Source organism: Pelmatolapia mariae, linkage group LG7, assembly GCF_036321145.2.
Source record: "Pelmatolapia mariae isolate MD_Pm_ZW linkage group LG7, Pm_UMD_F_2, whole genome shotgun sequence".
Lineage (NCBI taxonomy): Eukaryota > Metazoa > Chordata > Actinopteri > Cichliformes > Cichlidae > Pelmatolapia > Pelmatolapia mariae.
Window position 1 is genome coordinate 9,795,754 of NC_086233.1, and position 23,218 is coordinate 9,818,971.

At 41.1% G+C, this 23,218-nt stretch overlaps 2 protein-coding genes across 4 annotated transcripts in view; both read right to left on the reverse strand.

The window, feature by feature from the left end:
* Positions 1-13,226, reverse strand: part of LOC134630502 (unconventional myosin-XVIIIb-like) — a 52,044-nt gene extending 38,818 nt beyond the window's left edge. Inside the window, exons 1-10 of the mRNA XM_063477822.1 lie at positions 13,182-13,226; positions 9,840-9,983; positions 7,750-8,175; positions 5,187-5,250; positions 3,153-3,265; positions 1,803-1,970; positions 1,496-1,700; positions 726-868; positions 513-613; positions 121-184 (exon numbers count right to left, since the gene is read on the reverse strand). Of these exons, the coding sequence (XP_063333892.1) occupies positions 121-184; positions 513-613; positions 726-868; positions 1,496-1,700; positions 1,803-1,970; positions 3,153-3,265; positions 5,187-5,250; positions 7,750-8,175; positions 9,840-9,983; positions 13,182-13,226 (1,473 nt within the window). The remainder of the gene's footprint in view (positions 1-120; positions 185-512; positions 614-725; positions 869-1,495; positions 1,701-1,802; positions 1,971-3,152; positions 3,266-5,186; positions 5,251-7,749; positions 8,176-9,839; positions 9,984-13,181) is intronic.
* Positions 13,227-17,584: 4,358 nt separating this feature from the next.
* grk3 (G protein-coupled receptor kinase 3) overlaps positions 17,585-23,218 on the reverse strand; it is a 75,008-nt gene continuing 69,374 nt past the window's right edge. For all 3 annotated transcript variants that reach the window (XM_063477834.1, XM_063477833.1, XM_063477835.1), the window contains 2 exons: positions 21,517-21,630; positions 17,585-21,431 (listed from right to left, as the gene is read on the reverse strand). In XM_063477834.1, coding sequence (XP_063333904.1) covers positions 21,270-21,431; positions 21,517-21,630 — 276 coding nt within the window. In that variant the 3' untranslated portion in view covers positions 17,585-21,269. The remainder of the gene's footprint in view (positions 21,432-21,516; positions 21,631-23,218) is intronic.

The following is a 23,218-nucleotide window of genomic DNA, read 5'->3' on the forward strand; positions in this document are numbered from 1 at the left end:
TTCATGCAAAACAGAACTGCCCTGTGCTGGACTTCTCCACTTACGGTTATGTTGCCTGTTATACCATGACGTGTGATATAGTGGTAAAAAAAAGAGACCCTTCTGATGCACTTACTGTACCTTGGCGGGATGAACAATACCAAAGGAGTTGAATTCAGAGAGCTGGTGTAGCTGCAGTTCGATCCTAATATAGAATCAGAAATGGGAAAATAGGTTCTTATGTGGCAAATCAGTAGCTCTATAAAGGAAGAATCTGCAACATACACCTTCAGCTGCTGCTGCTTCAGCAGGACTACAACTAGAACATAAGAAATTATGAGGGCTTAAAAATTTGGGGAAAATGTGGACAAATTAAAAAAGTGACAGATTTGAGTCCAACCCTACAATATGTACTTTGAGGGCCAGTAACGTTTCATAATGTGAAGGTAAATTTCCCGTTGCGTCATTAAATATCTTGAATATATAGTGCAGTTCTTAAACAAATCTGCCTATTAACTTTTACTGGAGATTACCTCATCTCTGTGCTGAGTCCTGTCAGCATCTGAGAGAAGACCAGGAAGTTACTTTCTCCCTGAATTTTCTGGCACACTTTCCATTTGTCCAACATCAAGGTCTGAATGATGGAGAAGCAGGACAAAAAGGAGGAAAAGGAACAGAAGTCACGAATCCCAATTTACACAGCCATGTTTGACTAACTTACATGGGTTTGTGTCTGGGCTACATGCCTGTAGGTGTCCAGCAGCGGCTTGTCCAGCATGGTTAAAATCCAATGAGAAAACCATAGCAAATCGAGACGACGCATCACTGTGCTTAGAGCTCACACAGCCAAAAGACCTCAGGATAGTGAACATAGCCTGAACACGCTCCACTAGTGAAAGAAATAGCAATAATCACAGTAGGGAAGTGTGGACAGAAACTGGTGTCCTTATGAGAAAAAAAGAAAGCTGAGGAAAACAAGCTGAAGCAAACATTTCAGCCCACAAAATGAACCTACAGGCTCGCTAAAAACAGGACACCCTCTATTACATCGAAGGTTTTACCTCTCAGGACAGACCAAAAATAATCCTTCCTCAGCAGATTTTAAAATTACTTGAATGAACGTAACACATGACATATCACACATAGTTATAGTCATAGTTTATTTAACAAAACACTACTTGCACCTCACAATTTAATAGCTTACATTAGCCGTATTAACTTGAAGTAATCTTTATTGTGTGATACTGTCAGTCTCTCACATCGTTACAGAGAAATTTTGATCCACAAACTCCCTGAAAGGTTATTTTTCATCATTTTTCTTACGTGTTGATGTGTAAAAGCTAACACTGTATATAACGTTTACTGAATATAGTTTTGAGATTCATTTAAGATTCATAGTTGTAGCAACTCACTCACAGTCATTGAAATGACAGACTAGTACCAGTTTCAAGTTTTAGTGCTGATCATTAACACTTTAAAAACCTAAACAGTTTTCATTTTTACAATGCACGCTCACCACTCATGTTCTCTCCTACTGTGCCAGCTTGTTTGATAAGAGCATGTGTGAAGGCCTGACATGCCGTGGTCTTGCCCGTCCCGCTGCGTCCCAATGCACACACACTGTGATCCCTTCTGGTGCCAACCATGGACATGTAGACCCGTTTGACCAGGGCAGCCAGGGCAGGAGGAGCATCCCACACAGACTCCCCTCGCCGTGACTTCTAATAGAGAAAAAAAAGAAGATAAACATAAAATGTTGCACATACTTGATAAGCTTTGTAGTTTCATAGGGTTACTGATCTGTAAATGTGTGTAAATTTTACCTTGCTGTGGGTCTGTAACGGGGGCCAGAAGTTGACCAGGTTTGGTCCTGCATGTGTCAGTGGAAGATTTGCTTTAGCTCGACTGGTCAGTGTGTGCAGAGCTCCACATTCATTCACGCTCTGCAGGTCACTCAGATCCTCACACAGGTCTAGCTCTGGTGGATTACACTGTGGAGGAACAGCATCTCCATTAATTGGTTCAAATGTGAAAGAGTTAGTCTCAGATTTCACACAGATTACACCCTGTGAAAACTGTTTTCTTCTGTCTTAGTGGAGATGCTTTATAAAGTTATTAAAAAATGTTGCCTTTTTAAAACTTTGATATCACTAATGTTATTGTTCTGGATTAAGATAAGATGACAAACCAAAATATGTTTATGTCTATACAAATTTTCAAACTATTTCAATTCAGCATCCTGAATGAAACAAAATGCTAATTAACCAAAAACTAAGATCATTTCAGTTTTTCAGTTTTGTTTATATAAATTAGATTATTATTTGAAATTATTCTTTCTTTCTCAGGATGTACCAAACTGTAGATTTTGCCGCTCCTAACATTGTAGCAATTTCTTGGATGGGTTTTTTTTGTTTTTCACCTGCATGGAGAGCTCCTTTTGTGTTGGTCCTGAGTCCTGTGACTCAGTGGTTTTGTTTTTGTTTATTAATATTCTTTGATTCAGTTAGTGTCTGGTTGTATTTTGGATTTTTAGATCTTGGATTTTGCTTCTTTGCCTCCCCTGTGTTACATGTTTTCTTGCCTAGTCTCCCCGGTCTCTATGTCGAGCATCTCCTGTGTCCTTGCAGTTGTCTTCCAAAGATGTCCACTCCTGGAAAGACTGGTGAATGACTTGAATGTTTTCCACTTGTTTTCCACTTGTGAGTAACATAAAATAGTTTTTCTCACTGTAGAATGATGGACACCAGACTGTTTGTATATGGCCTTATAACCCTTCCAAGATGCCTTTCCTGTCTTACCACAAATGTGAGTAGCAAACTGTTACATAAATGATGACAAGGTCCTGTCATATGTCCTATGTCCTGTGTTTTGGTTCATTTGAGGTTGCATGTACCCCAATTTAAAACCTGCCGAGGACCAGAAGATTTTGTATTCTTCCTGATATGTAAAACGTTGAAATTGACAGAGGCTGTACTTTCTTTTTATAATGACTGTATGCGTGTATTATTCATAGGAAAAGTGCACGATGAAAAATGCTTCATGTAATGTTTGCAGGTTTTTTTCAATCATATATTTAAAAGACCCCCCCCTATTTTCACTTCACTCTAACATTAGGAGTGATATTAAAAAAACTTGAATAATGGAACCAGAAGGACACTTCTAGTCTGATCTACCTTCTCAACTTCATACTCTGAGACATCATGCACTGAGCCGTCCGTCTCAAGCCGGACCCTCACCCGGCCCTCGGGCAGCTCTGGTGTGCCTTCGTCTGGCTTCAGCTGAGTAGCTGAAAAGAGGAGAAATGAAGTTATGTCTTTGAAAGCACACATACAGACACACTGTGAACTGAGGTGTGGAAATACCAAGGATCTTCAAGGCTACAATCAAGACTTGTTTTTTGTATGAATGATTCAGCAGTTATGTATCCATCCATGTGTAACTGTGGTTCATGCATTTATTACTTCTAGGCTGAACTACTGTAATTCATTATTATCAGGATGTCCTAAAAACTCCCTGAAAAGCCTTCAGTTTTCAGGCCCCTCTTCTGTGGAACCAGCTTCCAGTTTGGATTCGGGAGACAGACATCATCTCTACTTTTAAGATTAGGCTTAAAACTTTCTTTTTTGCTAAAGCATATAGTTATGGCTGGACCAGGTGACCCTGAATCCTCCCTTAGTTATGCTGCAATAGGCATAGGCTGCTGGGGGATTCCCATGATGCATTGAGTTTCTCCTTTCCGGTCACCTTTCTCACTCACTATGTGTTGATAGACCTCTCTGCATTGAATTGTACTTGTTATTAATCTGTCTCTCTTCCACAGCATGTCCTTCATCCTGTTTTCCTTCTCTCACCCCAACAGGTTGCATCAGATGGCCGCCCCTCCCTGAGCCTGGTTCTGCTGGAGGTTTCTTCCTGTTAAAAGGGAGTTTTTCCTTCCCACTGTCGCCACAGTGCTTGCTCATAGGAGGTTATATAATTGATGGGTTTTCTCTGTGTGTATTGTTGTAGGGTCTACCTTACAATATAAAGCGCCTTGAGGTGACTTTTGTTGTGATTTGGCGCTATATAAATATAATTGAATTGAATTGAATTGTTTCTGTTAGAGGTTAAATGTTCTTTAAAATGTACTTATAGCCAGTGTTGGTCAAGTTACTCGAAAAAGTAATCAGTAACTAATTACTGATTACTTCCCCCAAAAAGTAATCCCGTTACTTTACTGATTATTTATTTTCAAAAGTAATTAGTTACTTAGTTACTTTTTTAAAAAATGATTTACAGGTAATAAAGCAATAGATCTTTCAGCCCAATTCTATTTTTTCTGCATAATCCATCATACAAAATGTAATCAAATGAAAAAGTCTCTTTTTAAAACTTTTATTAGTTTTAATTTTTTAACTTAATGCATCAAGCAAACACTAAATTATATGCAACATTCTCTGTTGCATGTTAAATTTGTTTAACATTTAAACCTATTTTCTGCATATTCCAGCACATAAAATAAAATAGTTTTTTGTGTTTACACTCACTCTTTCAAATAGATGCAAGTAAAACGTAGCAGAAAATAAATAAAATCAAAGACTAGCGGTCCTGTTGCTCTATTTTCACCTGTATAGCAGGAGTGGGGCAGGCGGAGGTTTGCCCTGGTGCAGGTGTGTCGTAGCGGTCAGTGGAAGGATCTGGGAGTTTCTCTGTGAATTTCCCATTCCCGTGGCAGCGTACTGTCGGTGCTTGCTCGGACATTTAGGGGGTTTTTGCTGTAAAAAGAAGTTTTCTTCCCACGCAGTGAACAGCGGACGCTAATGTTTTTGTCACTTTTTATGGAGTCAAACTCAAAGTAAGGTCAATACTTCCACGCTTTAAACGCTGCACGGTCATATGCTCTCCCGCACTCGATATATTATCCATTGTTGATCTGCACACAGCAGTTGCCACGAACGTCGCACTCGCTTACCTCATTGTCATGAGACACTCTCGCAAAAAAATCACGGTTTTAGTAACGCAGTAACGCAGTAACACAGCAACACAGCGTGCTTACAGGAAAGTAACAGTAATCAAATTACCTTTTTTGCAATAGTAATCCCTTACGTTACTTGAAAAAAGTAATCAGATTACAGTAATGCATTACTTGTAACGCGTTACTGCCCATCTCTGCTTATAGCTAGCATGAATACTGTAGTGTGTGCGTGAGTATTGTTTTCAATGCTTACCACGGATGAAATCATCCTTGTCGACGTACCACACAGTTCCAGCTTCATACCACACATCCCTAACCTGAGAGAAAGCAGCATGAGAGGAACAAAGAGAAGAACAGTAACTATTAAATGCTTTGTGGCTGCACAGTTTCTGCAATCCATGATCACTCAAGCCATTTGCAGTGTGCCACAGCATTAAATACCATTGTTTTCAGAGTTTAGTTCTAGTGAAGTCACACTTAATGTGTTGTGTTTTTCTTTATTTTATGCTAAATTTTCAAATAATGAGGTCAATAATCCCTGTGAGCTCAAAGCTCAGCTTTTAGACAGTCAAACAGAAGACTATAGAATAAATGAGGACAACAATAAAACATATAAGTGTAAATAAGGAAAATTATCCATCCATCTTCTTCCGCTTATCTGGGGCCGGGTCCCAGGGGCAGCAGACTAAGCAGAGAAACCCAGACCTCCCTCTCCCTGGCCACCTCATCCAGCATGTCTAGGGGAACAACAAGGGGTTCCCAGGCCAGCCAAGAGATATAATATTTCCAGTGTGTCCTGAGTCTGCCCCGGGGCCTCACACAGGAGGTGCCCAGGAGGCATAACTGTCAGATGCCCGAACCACCTCAACTGGCTACTTTCAATGTGGAGGAGCAGTGGCTCTACTCTGAGCCCCTCATGGATGGGCGACCTCCTCACCATATCTCTTAGGGAGAGGCCAGCAACCTTTTGGAGGAAGCTCATTTCCTCCGCTTATATTCGTGATCTCGTTCTTTCGGTCACTACCCACAGCTTATAACCATAGTTAGGGGTAGGGACGTAGATCAACTGGTAAATTGATCTCTCTCTTTACCACGCTATGTACATAGGTCAAACTATTGAAGTATGCAAATAACCCCCCCCCCCCCCCCCCCCCCCCCACACACACACACACACACACAAAAAGACCCTTTAATTTTGGATTTTTTTGTTGTTTTTCCATTGAATGAAGTGGTAATATTTAATATCTACATAAATGGGTACCGTCACACCAGACAGTATGAAAGCTGGACGTAGCTACCGTGATGTCACCTGTTGGTTTCAAATACCGTTCTGAAGATTCAAGATGAATGTTTATGCTGTCGCCATCATGGCTGCAAGAATCCAATGGTGAGCTCAATAATCCATTTTGCTTTTAAAGGTTCTTAGCTGAGAGACGTGACCCAGAAATATCCATGTGGCAGCCATAAGAAAATCTAATCCAATTTTCTGAATACTAAGGAAAGGAGCTTCAATGTTTCCTTTATTGCTTCCTTTAGCTTAGAAGGACCATCCGTTATGAAAGGAGAGGAGAAATCACTGTCCCATAATTCATTGTGATGGACCATCCCACAATTCACAAAAACCATCGACATAATGACCAAAGTCCTCAGATATCCGAATGTTAATTGTAACTGCATTTTCCATTTTATGCCATAACTGATGTAGTTTGTTTTTAACAACAGTTTGTTACACTCACAGCTGAACTCTGAACATCACACTGCTGGAATGAAAACTACTTCTTGTTGAGTCTTTGCTTTGCATGAACAATGCAGATTGCTACTATAAGCTCAAGATTCTGATCTATATTAACTGATGAAAGTGTGCTTAAGGTTCTATAAGATAAATATTCATTAGTAATGTACTTTGTTCTATTGCCGCCTTTGTGATTAAATATTATATAATAAATTATTATTATGGAGGGCATATTATTTTGTTCATAGAAATAAACAGGTTGAAGGAAAGTAGCTACGCTGGATCACAGCAGGTAAATATAAGATAATTTGATCTTTTCATTTCATATGCTACTAGACTTTACTAAGATGGGCAAATTATTGTGATATTGCGATAGCAGGGTGATCTGCAAAGAATGTGCTGTAAGTATGTCAATAGGGGAGCACTGCAGGATTACTAAGGAAAAATAATGCAGCAATAACTCAGGTTTCTCTTTAAAAAATACCACGACAATTCAGATAAATTTGAGGAGACTAACGCTTTTGTAAAGATGTGGCAAAGAAAAGTCACTCGCTGTGTGCGCACTGCTGAGAAAATGATGCTCATTTCATGAATTGCAACTGACAAGTCATTAGCCATTGAGCAAACTGAAAACATCACAGCTAATCCTCCTGTGTCAAATACAGTATCATCAAAAACATATAAACTAAAACCCTACAAATTAGGTTTATTTTTATTCAGTATGTTCCACAACGAGCAGAACAAAGAACTAATCGCCATAGGTGTCGCCATCTAATGGCCTCCAGACAGAATGCAAGTTTAAGGCACTTCCCCACTGGCTTTACTTTTCCAACCACAAAGCTACATCCACTTTTTTTACTGTCTATGTCTCGTGAATGTCTGAACTAAGGCAGATGAGGGATCTGAATGCAGGGCATAAAGTAGATACGTTTTTATTGGAATTTAAATGTTAGTTTTAAAAGGAAACGGTGTCACGAAAAGGGGAAAAAAATCCATTAAAAATATTATTTTAATGTAGAAGAGTTTCCAAGTATTCTGCAGGCCTCAGACTATCTGTAAGACCGGATGACAAAAGCATACATACCTCCTTCCTGGCATTCTCTGTCACAGTTGTCTCTGTTTGCATTCCCTCTGGCTCCTGCCTCTCCTCCATCCCCTTCTCTTTCTCCTTCCCTTGCCCAAATTCCTCTATCCTCTCCTTCTTTGTATGCTCCTCCATATTTTTGCTCTTCTTTTCAGGCCTTCTGTCCCACTGTTGCAGCTTCTGGTTTGGGGGCTCTGGTGTTACGTCTGGTCTGGTTTCAGGTTTACCCCCGGAGTCAGGAGTCACTATGTGGCACTGAGATGAGGACCTGCCATCTGGCTGTGCTGAGTTGCGTCCTTGAGGTTTGCTGTTGTCGCTGTTGTTGCTGAATTGCTCTGCCCGCAGGGACATTTCTGCCTCGAGGACTGGAGGAGTCTGATCTGGGAGGAGAAACTGTTGCACCAGGTTGTCACTCAGTTTGTTTGGCTGTAGTGGGAAGAAAAAAGTAACAGGCCTCCTTTGACTGTTAACTGAAGGTTATGCATGCGTTGTACTTGTGTGTAGTAGTGCTACTGGAAATAGTGGGTGATGTGTCACAGTCTGCTGGTGCTTTTGTTTGTGTCTTCAATGTGAATTCTATAGCTTTGATATTAAATGCTTCCAAGTGTTTGAACGATTAGCATTAGTAACAACATTAGTAAGCAAGTATTATTAGCTTAGCCAGCTAGCCACTATTTTAGGTAACAAGCAGTTTATGTGCCTTAACAGGTAAGCTCATTTTTAGTTCAGTTCAGTTCATGTTTATTTCAAACATGTACATTCACAATCATTACAAAATATAATTCCATTCTTTTGTTCGAAAAGGGGTAGGCAGAAGTATACACTTATATGTCCCTACCCCCTCAAGTTTTACCTCTCATTCAATTTAATTTTCTTTTAGTCTTAAATTAAACAAACAACATATGAAGCAAAAGTAAAGCAAAACAAAACAAACAAAAAATAAACAAGCCCCACCACAGTATAGTTACTTTCATATAAATAAAGACATAATGGTTACATTTGCACATTCACAAATTATGAAACAAACTAAACTAAAACACTATTACCAACACCATCCTGGGTTAACCCCATTTTCATCATTCTTATATGTTTTTATTTTATTTGTTTTTTATATTTTATTTTAAACTGGTTTATGTTGTTACTTTCTTTTATTTCTTCTGTTAGACTGTTCCATAATTTCACTCCCGCTATTGAGATAGACATACTTTTTAAAGTTGTTCTAGCACTTTGTATTTTAAAAGTATAATGTGTGGTTTCCAACAGACCTTGTGGTCAATGATCACACCAAGAATTTTTTTTGATACTTTTCTTTTGGTTTCCAAATAACATAAATTTGGTTGTATCTAGATTCAGTGATAACTTATTTATATCAAACCACTTTAATATCGTTAATTCCTGTGTGATCATCTCCAAAACCTGTGGCAACTTCACACCTGAACAAAATATATTTGTGTCATCTGCAAATATTACAAACTTTAGAATCTGCGATACTCGGCAATATCATTTATGTACATAATAAAAATTTTTGGACCCAATACTGAACTTTGAGGTACTCCACAAGCAATATCCATCAAATTAGATTTATATTCATTTATTTGTACATATTGTTTTGCCTATTCCCTACATAACTTTTTAACCAGTCCAAAACCACTCCCCTAAACCTGTACCTTTCCAGTTTTTTTAATCATGAAATTTTTAATAGAATTTCATGATTAACAGTATCAAACGCCTTCTTTAGATCTAAGAAAACTCCAAGTGTGTACCTCTTATTATCCATACATTCTGTTATCGCTTCCATTAAATCTCTCAATGCCAAAGCTAGCATTAGCTAGAGAAAATACGTTTTATCCAAAGAAGCCCATCTGGCTCTTCTCTGGCTGTCATTACATTACTGACATTGTTTTCTCCAGCCTAGAGAAGTCCATTCCAGAGGCATCTGAGTGAGAGGGTGCCACTTTATTAGGCACACCTGTGGCCTAATTAAATGACTAGTCACGTTTTTAGTTGCAGACCAACTCTGGTATGGGCAACACTAAGATCTATAAGATTCAATAAGATATTGAGAGATGGAAAAGAAATGAATGACTTACTGGCCTTTCTTCTTTGACCTCTGGCTCTTTATGTTTGGTCTCTTTCTCTGAATCTCTGACGAGCTGCTTGAGGAAACCGCCTGGCAGAACTGACAGAGGTGGAGGTGGTACCGTTGTGACAATTGGCTTGTTTTCCTCCTTTATCTGTTGTTTGGTCCATTGATGATTCAGGCAGAACAAACAAAATAGAAAGTCATTGTATGGTTTGGATGCAGTGTGCAATCCATTGGGAATGCACATTAGGCATGCACTGCATGCTCAGCAGAGAGTTAAACAAGTCAGATGCATACGTTGACAATGTATGACAAATGTGTTGGAAAGCGAAAGAGATTTCTTACAGTTCTTATCAAACACTTTATTTTGACCAACACTCAAACATGAGTTCATCAAAACTGCTCCACAGGGTTTAGAATAAGTCCAAAAAGGGGAGGCAGTGTGTGGCACAGTGGATATAAATGAATGTGAGTCCTTTAAAGGCCTTTTTGTAATTAGCTTCCTTCAGCACTTTTAGCACCATGCAGGGTCATAAACAGCTATGAGGTACCTGAGGCGTTGGAGGGTTTTTCAAATAAGAGAATGTGTGACAATCTAAACGGCTGTTAATTTGAGTAGGATAGAATAGAATAGGCCTTTATTGTCATTGTACATGTACAACAAAATTGTGGGTGCTCCGCACCAACTGTATGGAATGAAAATAGAAATAGTAAGACAGCAGGAATAAATAACAGACAAGAGGAGTATATACAAAAGGAGGAATAAAAACAAAACTGGAGGAAGACGCACAACAGGAAGGTACACATCAGAGGACAGGTGCTTGAAAGTAGTGAAAAGACTGGAGTTCTAAAAAAGTTATGGCCTACTGGACTTGTGATTGGGATTTGTTCACGGAGTTAGATTGATGCCTGAGATGTGAGGATTTGGAATTGGTGTAGAGATGAGGAGTGAACCCGAGGCACAGAGAGGCAGGGCCTTCAAGTAAGCTGTTTTTTCCCTCGTGCTATTTTCATGTAGGTGAAGGAATCATTCTGTAATTTATAGACAGGTGCTCTGCAAAAGAGGGAAGCTGTATGTCTGGTCTCACAAAAAAGGCATTTTGGTAAATGTGGTGCCACTATGCTGGATTGTTAAACTCCAAAAATCTGTCAAAAACATATTAATTTAAAGAAATTCTGTGAAATAGAAAATATTGCGAGCACAGTGAGTCAATGAAAGGCATTGTGTTCAATGATGATAACAATTTTAAAAGCGTTTTGTTTCCCCAGCTTTTACATGAGGTGGTGGCTTTGATGAATGGCATGAAGGGCTGAGAAGTACCAGCAGAAATGGGCCCACAGGCCTGACATTTAACTAATAATTATCACCTGCTGACACAATAGGGACTATGGGAAAGGTCAGTACATTCTGTGTGAAGCTACAGTGTGCGATCATGAAAAACTGTGGAGAAGCCTGATTATACCTGACTTGAATGGACTACCTTGCCATGATGTGAGCATGTGGCAGATGGAAGTCAGCTGATGAATTTGCTTGTACAATGCCAAGTTGTTTTTGTTTCAGCAGCAGTCAAGAGTAATGCATTACCCATACCATGTACCAAATCTGGTCCTAATGCAAAATTTAGACTGGGATACACATTAGTGTGCTTGACAAAGCTTTTTATGAGATTCAAAATTGGACGACTAACCAGTGAAAATGTGCCAGCTTTGTAAAATCCTGCAGTTGGCATGAACTTGTGACTGCATTAGAATAGATTTGAGCAGAGGTTCCATGGATGGTTTAAACCTAAATCTTCTCTTTAAAGATAAGAAACCCTCTAGTTCTAGTTCTAGTTCAAACTAAATAAAACTGAATATTAGCTTTATGTCAAGCTAATCCAAGAGTAAAACCCCCCAGACAGTTACAGTAAGTTCAGAAGATGTCACAACTGTTTCTCTGTCAGCACCAGATCTGAAATAATACAGCTACATTCAGCTACAATAATAGAGGTACAGTTTATGAGCTTCAACAGAAAAGCCGAGCATCAGCTGCTCAGGCATTAGAGTGATTTCGTACACTTGTTCCTGTTTTGGGGGTTTATTTGACACAGAAGCATGGACAAGTGTGGGTCATTTCTTTATTAAACCTTTAAGAAATTAAGCAGGTAAAAGGCCTCAAGTTGATTTCAAATGCAGCTTTTAAAGGTTTTTCCTGCATGGAGCAAGAGCATTAGGAGGGGCAGAATCTGAGAAAAAATGTATTTTGATGTTGCCCAGTATTCAATATCATTTGCAAACTTGCACAATAATTAAGGGACTGTGCTTAAAATGACAGCAATTGTTAATCTAATTATGTATACTGTAATAACATATCAGTCACATGAAACATGTTACTGTGTAAGAATATTTGCTTTGTTTAAAACCCTTGTGTATGCAATGCAGTGTCAGTTAACCAATACTGTAATCAGTTTGATATCTGATGCCTTCCATTTGTCTTGCTGTGCTCCACATTGTAGCTACATTAACAGTATTTTCCCAGTGACAGTTTGAAAATCCACTAGCATGCATGAATCTCTTCAGAGATTTGACATCCTATGAGATGGTATCATGTGTACGACAAGGTGTATGAGGGGTCACATCAAAAGGACAGCATGTATTTTCTTTACCCAGCAGAAGAATACTCTGCTTCTGTGTTTTTGCCAGGATATTGTAACACATTTAAAATCCAGTCTGAAAAACAGTTTCCAGTTATCACTGTCTCCTACTTTCCTTTTGTATGAACTGTGGGGAAAGACTTTGTAGCTTGTCGGTGATCAGCTGGGAAAGACAATTTCATTTTTTTCTGTAAGGATTTCCACTAACAGTATTGTAAGCTGGAGTCACTGAGCATAAAAATATCTTTACAATCAACCTGAAAAAAGGCAGAAAAATGGAGGCTAATCTTGAGGCTTCAAAATGGATAAAAACAAACAACCCCAAAAAACCTAAACTTAAGCATGACCATCGTTTATGTACAGTCTTTTGGTAGCGTGTGATAAGCAGAATGAACTGAGTGATGAAACTGCCATATAAGGCTGAGTGTTCTGCTCCCATTTGTGGAAAGCTTCAATATTTTGTATCTCAACAGAAGTATCAATACCAGCAGATTCAGATCGCAAATGTCAAGTGACAGCATGGGGTTGTAAAAAGCTCAAACACTGAACATGCAAGATGACTAATACACCAACCACAGCAGTGACATGCTACGATGACTCAGGGTTAGAACAGAGGAGCACTCACTATGTGATCAGTGCACCACACACACAGCCACACACACGTGTGTGCAGTCACAACCAGCTATTAGAGTTAATGCAGCACACAGCATTTCTGCACCTCCCTTCTGCTCCCAGAGTTTTAAGCGTGAGGACAGTGCCATGGTTTCACAGTAGGGAGAGGGTTAAGGGGAGTGAGGTGGCTGTGGAGGTGGAGGGTCACGCGTCTGTCAGCAAGATGTGATGGTGGCAATGTGCGTGTGCACAGAGGGAGAAGAACGATCTGACAAGAAAGAAACAAAACTGAGATAAATTAGATAATCTTCAGTAAAAGACAGTTATCACACACACACACACCATCATGATCCATTTTTCCACTATTGACATACTTCACTGCTACTTTGTGTCTATTGAGACGTCATTATTTTTTAAGAAACTGTCTCGTCGTGCTCCTGCTCAGAGGTTCTGTTGTCAGTCAGCTCACACCTACTCTGTATGATGTGTTGGCGTTAGTCAATCTTGTCATTATCCACCTTTTTTTGCAACACTGCATTGAAGGCAAGGGTCTGCTGTGATTAATAGGGTCATAAACACACATATTGTTAAAGCATAAATCTGTGTTAAAAGTTTTACTAATCAGTAGCTACACTGTGAAAAAAGTTGTGCATTCCCATTGCTCTTGGCCTCAAACACCATCGTGATGTCTTTTTGCGGTTCTGTTTTGTCATGACCGCATTTTCATCGGGTTGAGGTCTGGACTTTGACTGGGCCACAGCACTGATTCTTTCCTTTTTCAGCAGCTGTGCTCGGGATTATTGTTCTGTTGATGACCCAGTTTCATTCAGGCTTTAGCTGTCAGACAGACGGCTTCACATTTGACTCTAGAACACTTTGGTATACAGAGCAGTTCATGTTCTGCTCAGTGACTGTAAGGTGCCCAAATCTTCATCGCTCCACCACCATGCTGACAGTTGGTCTGAGATGTTTGCTATGAACTTGTAGAGTCTGAGGTGGAGTTCTTGAGTTTTTTGCAGTTTCTCAGAGCATGGATGGTCTGAGCTTGGGGTAAATTTGCTGGGGCGCCCACTCCTGGGAAGACTTTGGTATACAACATACATTCGAATGCGCCACAGAAACAAACTGTCAAAACCTCAGCTTTTATAAAAGTGCTCACACTTACTGCTGATCAGATAATCAAGTGTATTTGATTAGCACAGGGGTGTGCAACTCCAGGCCTCGAGGGCCGGTGTCCTGCAGGTTTTAGATGTGTCCTTGATCCAACACAGCTGATATCTTGTCTTGAAGTTCTCTAGAGGCCTGGTAATGAACTAATCATTTGATTCAGGTGTGTTGACCCAGGGTGAGATCTAAAACCTGTAGGACACTGGCCCTCGAGGCCTGGAGTTGCCCACCCCTGGATTAGCAGGACCTGGATGCTAGCTACACTCTTCATTCCTACAGCGGTAAAGGTGTATTTAGTTTCTTACAGGACTGCATTGATTGTGCACTGCTCACTGCTGATAATTAGAACTTTGTGTCAGTGCGGTCATCAGATTGTTCAAGGACCCAGATGCGTGTTTGTCTGAGGTGCCAGCACTCTGTACAAAACTAAAAATCATCAGTCCAACTGATTTTCAACCTGTTGACTTCTTAAAAAGGTTCAAAGGGAGGAGGTTGAGAAGAGCAAAGCTAGACCACAACTAATCACCAATCCAGACTACCAACACAAGCTAACCCAAACATAACCCAAAATGTGGTCTAATTCCAAAGAGTAGTGGATGAAAATCATCCTGTTAAACATGGTTTCATCTGAAAGCAAAATCAAACAAGTGTCAGAGGTCTCATGTGTTTTTTTTTCTGAACTTTCCCTCTAAGGAAGATCCAGCCTCAGAGGCAAGATAGAAAATCAGAAACATGTCTGTCACTATGTGCCATGTACCTCGCTCCAGTAGCCTTGTGGTGTGGATCATACAGTATGAGATCCTGCTCTCTGCCTGTAAGCAGCATACTAGGGGCAGGTTTAGTCAGTCCCTGTAAACAACTCAACAGCTAGTTTTAGAAGGACCAGGCATTGTGCCAATCACATAAAAACTACCAACCAACTTTCTAAATGATTTTAAAACTGTCCTAAAAGTCTGTTTTGACATAGAAATGCATCCAACAGGTTCTCGGGTGGCATGCTAAACCTTCTTTTCAACTGTAGAACCCTTGCTCAACAAGACGAGTTTATGACCTCAACAGAAAAGTTCTCCTAACAAGACACCAGAGACAGAAACATGCTTGACAATAAAAATCGAGCCAACAGTAAAAACCAGTCCTCTGGTGAAGTAGACAGCGGCATCTGAGCCAGTGTTATCTAAATGTAACAATGTCAAACTCAGCCCGGCTGTATTACAGAATGTAGGCCCCTGAAGCCCCGCTCTCTCTAACCCAGCTCAGATCTATAAATAAAACCCATGACAGGAACTTTATATGTGGACAGCAAACAGGATAGAACAAAACGCAGCCATACCTTCCAAAACTGTAGAGAAGCAGCTAAAGGCTCCAGATGTTTAATGGCAAATCCAGCGAGCCAAAATGAGAGTCCCCCTGTCACACACTCACAGTCGCACAGACTGGGCAAGACTGACTGAGGGGGTATGCAGCAATAGTCAGAAATAGAGCGACACACAGACCAGCAGCATGGCTTCACTGACAGACGACTCCTCTATAAATATCTGGAGTCACAGGGTGGAGGAAGGGTCTCTAAACGACCCTGTTTGGAGACCTGCATGAGACACAAAGAAGCTTGTTGTTAGGTGAAGCCACTGCTTGTAACATGATCCGCTTTACCTTTTTCTTTTTAGCCATTCACCTGTCCTTCACCAGACGCCACAAGTACAGTAATCTGGGTCTCCAGTACTGGGAAACGTTATCATCCTCTGCAAACATAGTAACAGCATGTATGAGCTACATGATGCCCTGAAGGAAATAACCGGTCCATTTTGTTTCCTGAAAACGTGTTTTTTTCTAAAGCTGTGTGAGCACCAGGGGGAGGGGTATAATGAGTGCAGGCCGCAAATGCACATGTTCAGAGCTGCAGTGCATCAGCTGCTTGAGTTGATTGACAACTACAGCTGAAGAAGACTGAGCAGTGAGGAGAAGGCGCCTCCTGATGACTTTGGGGATGGTGTGGTACGAGCAACCCTCCTCTTAGACATGTTGTATGATTCTTTGCTAATAAAGCACATCTAGAGCACATCGTGCTGTGGTGACCAAAGCTCACTCATTCCTCCACATGTACCCCTTTCTAATCACGGTGCCCACAATAAATCCTGAACTTTGCTGATTCTGTGTTTTAAGTTTTGTATTTTTATTTATTATTATCTATCATATATATTTCTCTATCCATTCACACTCACCACCATACCAACACCAGGTTGGACCTCTTAGCGTCAACACTGCCTTATCCTTCCGTGGCACAGATCCAACAAGTGGCTCGAAACATTCCTATGGGATTTGGGTCCACACTAACATGACATCACACAGAGGCTTGTCAGCTATGACGGGTTTCTCCCATTCAAACCATTCCTAGCAGTGCTTTGTTGGACTGAGCTGGTGACTTCAGAGGAAATCGAGTACAGTGAACTCATTACCATGTTAAAAAAAAAAAGTTTGAGATGATCTGGTGCTCAGTAAGTTCTGTTCCATTTCTAAAGTTACGTTCTAAGTAATTGTCAATCTGTACGTAGCTGAGATTCATTTTATATAGCACCAAATAAGAACAAAAGTTGCCTCATGGTTGCTTTTCAGGGTGATATTCCTCCTTCAATCTCAAGTCTTTGTTTTCCCTTTCTTGTAGATGCTCTCGGTTCTTTTGCAATCCAGAATTAAAACTATGATTAACCTATGATCATCCATTTAATATTCTCTTTTTAAAAACAGTTTCAACTGAATCTTGATACATTTTGCACATTATTTATTAATTTTTCCAGATTTCAAAGGCCAGTAGTGCCTGCACTGTGGGGCCACTCATCGAAGTTTTTCTATCATGAGGATGGTAAAGTGGTGCCCCCTGGTGGTGACAGTTTGTTTTTATGGACATTAGCAACATGGTCATGGTTTGCAGGGTCTGCTGGTTTCTGGTTGAGTCCCGTCTTGCGCAGGTTCTTAGCTCATGTCAGGGTGCCCGACCCATCTGGGACTTCCCTCTTCCTGCATCAGTGCATTCGGATCATAACTCTGTCTCAGTTTGAAGAAGTCACTTGCATGAGTGATGAAACATTAGTCCCAATGAAAAATGCTACGTACAGAATAAACATTTAGGGATTTCTTTGCTTGGATGATTGTGCATAAAGACACCTTTATCTGATATTCAACATTGTTTCATTCATTAATCTGAGTGTGACAGAGTTGCTGTTTTAAGCCTGAAACTGAACCTTAAGACTGAACATATATACATATATATTCATTCACACACACAAACATGTATTTTTTTGAGGGTCATGTAATTACAATAAATAATTAGACACAAAAGCAAAAGTGACAGGAGGCAACACAGAAAAAGAATTTTTATTCATGAACTGTTTTTACAAGCAGTCCTAAACTTCCTACCTGTCTCAAAAACAAAATAATCATTGAAATAAAATAAATTTTATAATAATCAATGAATATTATCAATTATATATCAGTATTATGACCTTAATTTCAATAGCCCAAAGCCAGTAGTATTTGTGTTTGTCTGTGGCATCTGGAAAACAAAACAAACAAAGAGGAGAGTTTCTGACGGGCGGACACTGGAGGATTCTACAGTGAGCACTCGGCCGAGAGCTCGTCGGCGTGGAGGAGAGACAGCGCGAGAGAGCTCACCACACACGCAATAAATATCAAAGAGCAAAGAGTCCGGCATTGAAACAAAGATCATCATCTGAAACTCGCAGGTACAATATCTCTAATAAGTCTTTATGTGCAAGATTCGAGCTGAAGTCTTCACCACGAACAGTTATACTCACATCAAACCCCGACCTCCCTTCAACAAATCCATTTTGTTTTCTACATTAAATCTTTTAAATAGACCTAGAGCATTTTGTCATTTCATATACACATATATATTTATATATACTTTGATTTTTTCCTTTTTCCTATACGCCATCCTTTTTAAATTGCCTTATGCTGAGCGTGTCTGAGCAGAAAATTTGTGAGACGTCCAAATAAAAAGTCTACTGCTGAACATACAAAGCAATACCAAGGCTCACATCCGCTCTCTCTCTCTCACACACACACACACACACACACACACACACACACACACACACACACACGCACGCACTCACATGACGTACACACAGTGTGAGGAAAACGTTCAGGAACGAGTATGCAGAGCTAGATGGTGTGAGTCTCAATGGCATCGTGGTGTGCAAGCCAGTGCGCGCACACACACCTACGGAAAAATGTTTGGTCACAGTTTTGTACCCTTCAGAGATTCCACCAAAACTCCCACATCAATGTTGTGTTTGTGAGAGTGTGAGTGTGTGTGTGTGCGTGCGTGTGACTGTACCAGACCTGGTAGTGAGAGGTGTGAAAAGTTGAGAAAAGGAGGCTTCCACTCGATCAGCAACAGTTATTTGGCACATTTAACATCTATTAAGTAACACATCGGGATAAAAAGGTGCAACAACAGAAATTTCAATAAAAACCATTTTGGTTTACAAAAATAAAAGACACCTGGAGAGGTGACACATTTTCTCTCTAAGACGATAACATCTGCCCCTGACTGGTAAAGGCTCCAAAGAAAAAGAATCACAGAGCACCCTAAACAAACCCTTTTTCCAACTCGAGTCACACATCACAGCTCTGGAAATGCATGGACATCACAGATGAGGACACTGTACTGGATGGAAAAGAAAACCCCTGAAGTAAACCGCTTTCTCTCCTCTTCTGCACGCTACTCTGGACTGCCACTGCGCCACCCTTGCCTTGAACCCTGGTGAGGTTCCCCACCAAACTGTAAAAAGTCCAATAATTTAGACAAACCCATACACCTCATCTGAACTGTGTCACATTCAGGAAAAAAAAAAAATCATAACACGGTGAGAAGACAGACGAAAAGTCCACCCTGAAACACTGCAGTAGGTCCGCAGACAATGCTCGTGGACATAGCTTTCTTTAAGCTCAGCTATGGTCCTACTTGAGGAACGTAGACAGATGGCAGTGAGGGGGATCAGAACACTGTACTGGCTACAGACTGAACATATATTTAAAGAGCAGTGGATTGGCTCACTTGTTGTGCTCATCTGTGTCCTCTGACGTGATGGATCTGATGTAGTGCAGCAGCTCTCTGACAGCAGACACATTTGGCCCAAATCCGGGCTGCTTCTAGGACTAAGGGCTCAGTCACAGCACCGGCGGTGGCTGTGCGGCCCAGCTGTGGGCAAAATGCCACGAGCCAGGCTGGCCACGAGCAGAATGTGGACCAAAGGCCATGACAAACTTCACATCGGGCCCACCTGTAGCTAAGACTGAATGTGAGAAAACTGAGGGCCGCCGCACTTCGGCTAAGTGTTCAGTGCAGTCCAGACTGAGCCTGTAGACTCATCATCGTGTGGAGTTTCTCAAAGACAAATGCGCTTGCATTCCCTGGGTGTAACCTCAACATGAGGCCTGGTGGTAAATCTGACAGGAGCCTGCTCAGGCTCAGAGCAGGCTCAGTACTTTACTGCACATCTAAAGAAAATAAGTCACAGATCATTCTGTTCTCGTTTATTCTGAACCTGCATTTATCTGCTCTCTGGAGAAATGTAGGCTAACACCAACGGGATAAAATGTGAACATTTCAACCACTTAAAAACCAAAAAAAGAAAAGGAAAAAAAAAAAAAAGCCTGAAATAGAATGAACATGAAAGCTCATATAGAAGATCTATGCATCTAACTGGGGTATTTGAGGGTGGATTTTTCCTTTAATCAGCTTCAGCTTATTGTCTTCATCCTCCTCCCTGCACACAGTCTGCCTACAACAGCTGACTGCTCCAAGCTGTTGCCCTGCATGGACAATGTGTGAGCGGGAACAGACTGCTGATTCTTGTGCTTTGCCTGGGAACAGGTTCTTACATTCTGATGCACTCATACTGACACAGTCCAACTGAGGTAATGCAGCTCTGTGAGTGAGCCCCCAGCCCTCCTCTTGCCACCTCTGAAAGACCCCGCACCAACAAAATCCTGTAAAGGCAGACAGAGGAGTCACGATAAAGCTAACACACTGAAGTAAAACAGGGATGCGCAGACAAAAGGGTGCTTATATTGTCTTTATAGTCTTTGCCTCCCTCCTGCTCCACTATAGTTACAGTGTTGTCCATGGTTACCAGTACATGTACACCGATCTTCATGGCTACCATAGCAACCAGCTGCTGTTTGTCAGCCAATGGAATCTCAGTCTCTGTGGTGACTAGAGCCAATGTGAAGCTTCCTGTACCTGCGCTGGAATGATCGACAGCCTTCCACACATACACTGTGAGGGTCCGGGAGGTTGGGATGGCGCGCCATCTGCCAGCAGAGCGGATCCTCCTGGGCGCTCAGGTGACTCAAGTAAAATATTAATGTTGGCACTTTTTGCACTTCAGTAACAGTGGGAGGAATGTTTCAGAGGGATGGATGAGGACAACCAGCCTTTGTTTTCTACATTCTGTGGTAGCCTGGTCTCTTCTGGACCTGAGCATCAGCTCTGTGGAGGAGTCCATCAGGCTGCTGAGAGCACACAGAGTGGGAGGACACTTCCTGATTAATGTGATTTCAACAGCGAAGTGTGTGGTGTGGGAGGTGGTTGAGGAGGGGCAAACAGAGAGAGGAGCAGCCGTTAGTCCTTGTGAAGTTCATGCGGGGATTCTTCAAATGTCCAATGGTTCAAAACCCTTTCTTCCTCTTACTGACTGGCAGGGTCCCAGAACACACACACACATTTACCCCCCCCCCCCCCAAAAAAAAAAAAATCAAAAAAAAAAATCAAAAAAAAATCACTATATCGCTCTTGATTGGTCGTCATTGTGTGTGCACCATCAGCACCGCGCGCGCACACACACACACACACACACACACTGAGGTGATGTGGGCAGGTGTCTTGCAGCTGATGAGGGGGTGGGAGGTGGGATGCAGTGTGTGTGTGTGTGTGTGTCTCTGTCTGTCTGTCTGTTAATGTGAGTGCATGTGTTTTTATGTATATGCGTGCTCTTGTGTATTCACAGGCCATTGCTATTGCGGTGTGTGAGGGGGGGCTTGGAAAGCTCCACTACTCCAGCACGGCCTTTCCCGATGACTTTAGGAGCGCGACGCAGAAGTTTCTGGGCCTCTGTGAACGCCTCAGTCAGCTCTTTCTTCCACTGCACAAACTCTGGGTCACTCTGCGCACATACACAAAAAAAGACATCAGCTTGTTTCATTCATCTCCTCTACAGCACTAAAGCATACAACAGCCAGAGGACGTACTTCACACTGCAGCACAAACTGTTTCCCTCCTTTGATGCGCAGCAGGATACACTTCTTGTCTTTAATCTGCGTTTCTTCCACGGTTACGATCTGCTCCATCGTCAGCAGGTTTTGCTGCAAAGATAATTGAGTGATCACAAAGTGTTCAGATGGATTTCACCAACAAGACTTCTGGCTCTGGCTCACAGCTGCTGCAGAGATGTACACCTTACCCCTAAAGCACTAAAAAGCACTGGCACAGAGGATTTCAGGGTGTGTTAGGACAGTCACGGAGGAACTCATGATGAAGAAGAGTAATGGAGAATTTAGACTTATGTGTTAAATTTCTGCTGTAGCTACGCTGGTACTGCAAACCCCTCTGAAACCCTACTACACGTCGATGCATCACAGCCGCAGCTGGTGTGACTGCCCTGTTCTGTGCCATGGAGTAGGGCTGGGTATTGTCACTGATTTCTATAATCGATTCGATTCCGATTCACAAGGTCCTGATTCGATTCGATTCAATTCAATTTTGATTCACACAGTCAGAAATATTATAATTCTGATCATTTATCAGTAAATATCCATATTTTTATATCTATGCATAAAAACAAAGCTGACACTTGTGAGACTTCATCAGAGTGTAAGCATCACAGCAGATGTCTTTGTGCCAAACTAAATGAGGATAAAACACACAATGGTAGACTGGTGCGTAATAAGTAAGTGAATAATGCAGAAAACTGAGATTTGAGATGTTTTTAAAGTACAGCTGGGGGGGGGGGGAGTGTGATTTTATCATGGTGGAAACAAAACGGCAAAAGTAAGAGGGAATTCATGACGATGTTTATCAAATGTGAAGCATAGTTTGGATATATTTCTATATTTATGTTTAAAAATCGATTCAGGATTTACTGAATCGATATTGCGTTATTCAAGCTAAAATTAATTTGAATTGGAAAATTGATTTTATTTATTTATTTATTTTTAAATCCACACCTACCATCAAGTCCTCCTAACCATTACGAACTACTTTTCCCCCACAATTTTTAAGTGAGGCAACAAACAACAGTCTCAATGCAAGGACTCACAAATGTCAGCAGATTCCTGGAGGGAGCCCGCTGCAACTACCAAAATGGGTGTGTTGGATAAACATGTTCGCCTCAAAAAAAAAAACCTCAGCATAACAAATAGAGAGCATCCAGGAGGAGAAAAGTCCCAGGACCATATGTGTTTCTACCAGGTGGCTCTGTGTATAAAACACCGAGATATGACCACATGGTAATTAACATGTAAAACACACCAGTGTAAGCACAAATAGTGGGTTTTTTTCTTTGTTTTGTTTGTTTGTTTGTTTTAAAGTCTCTCAGATAGAGCCTAGCTGGGCTTTCCCTTTAGTTTTGATGAAAGTATAGTCCAGTGCACACATTACACTTACACACAAGTAAGCAGTGTACCTCATGGAAACACTAACACAATCAAGACCGTGCAAGTGCTCCTTCACTTGTGTTGTCAGGCTAATAGCTGCAGTCTGAGATGGTCTGAAGCCTGCAGTGAGCTTTGTTGTCAGATGGTGGCAGCGAGCTACTCTTGCTTGTGCTGTTGGTGGTCCGTCGGCCGCGGAGGAGAGCAAACATACAAAGAGCTGAAGTGAAGCTGAGTGTTAAACACTGCAGCCACACTCTGTGCATTTAATGCTTTATTTTCTGATCTTTAAGTTTTTTCA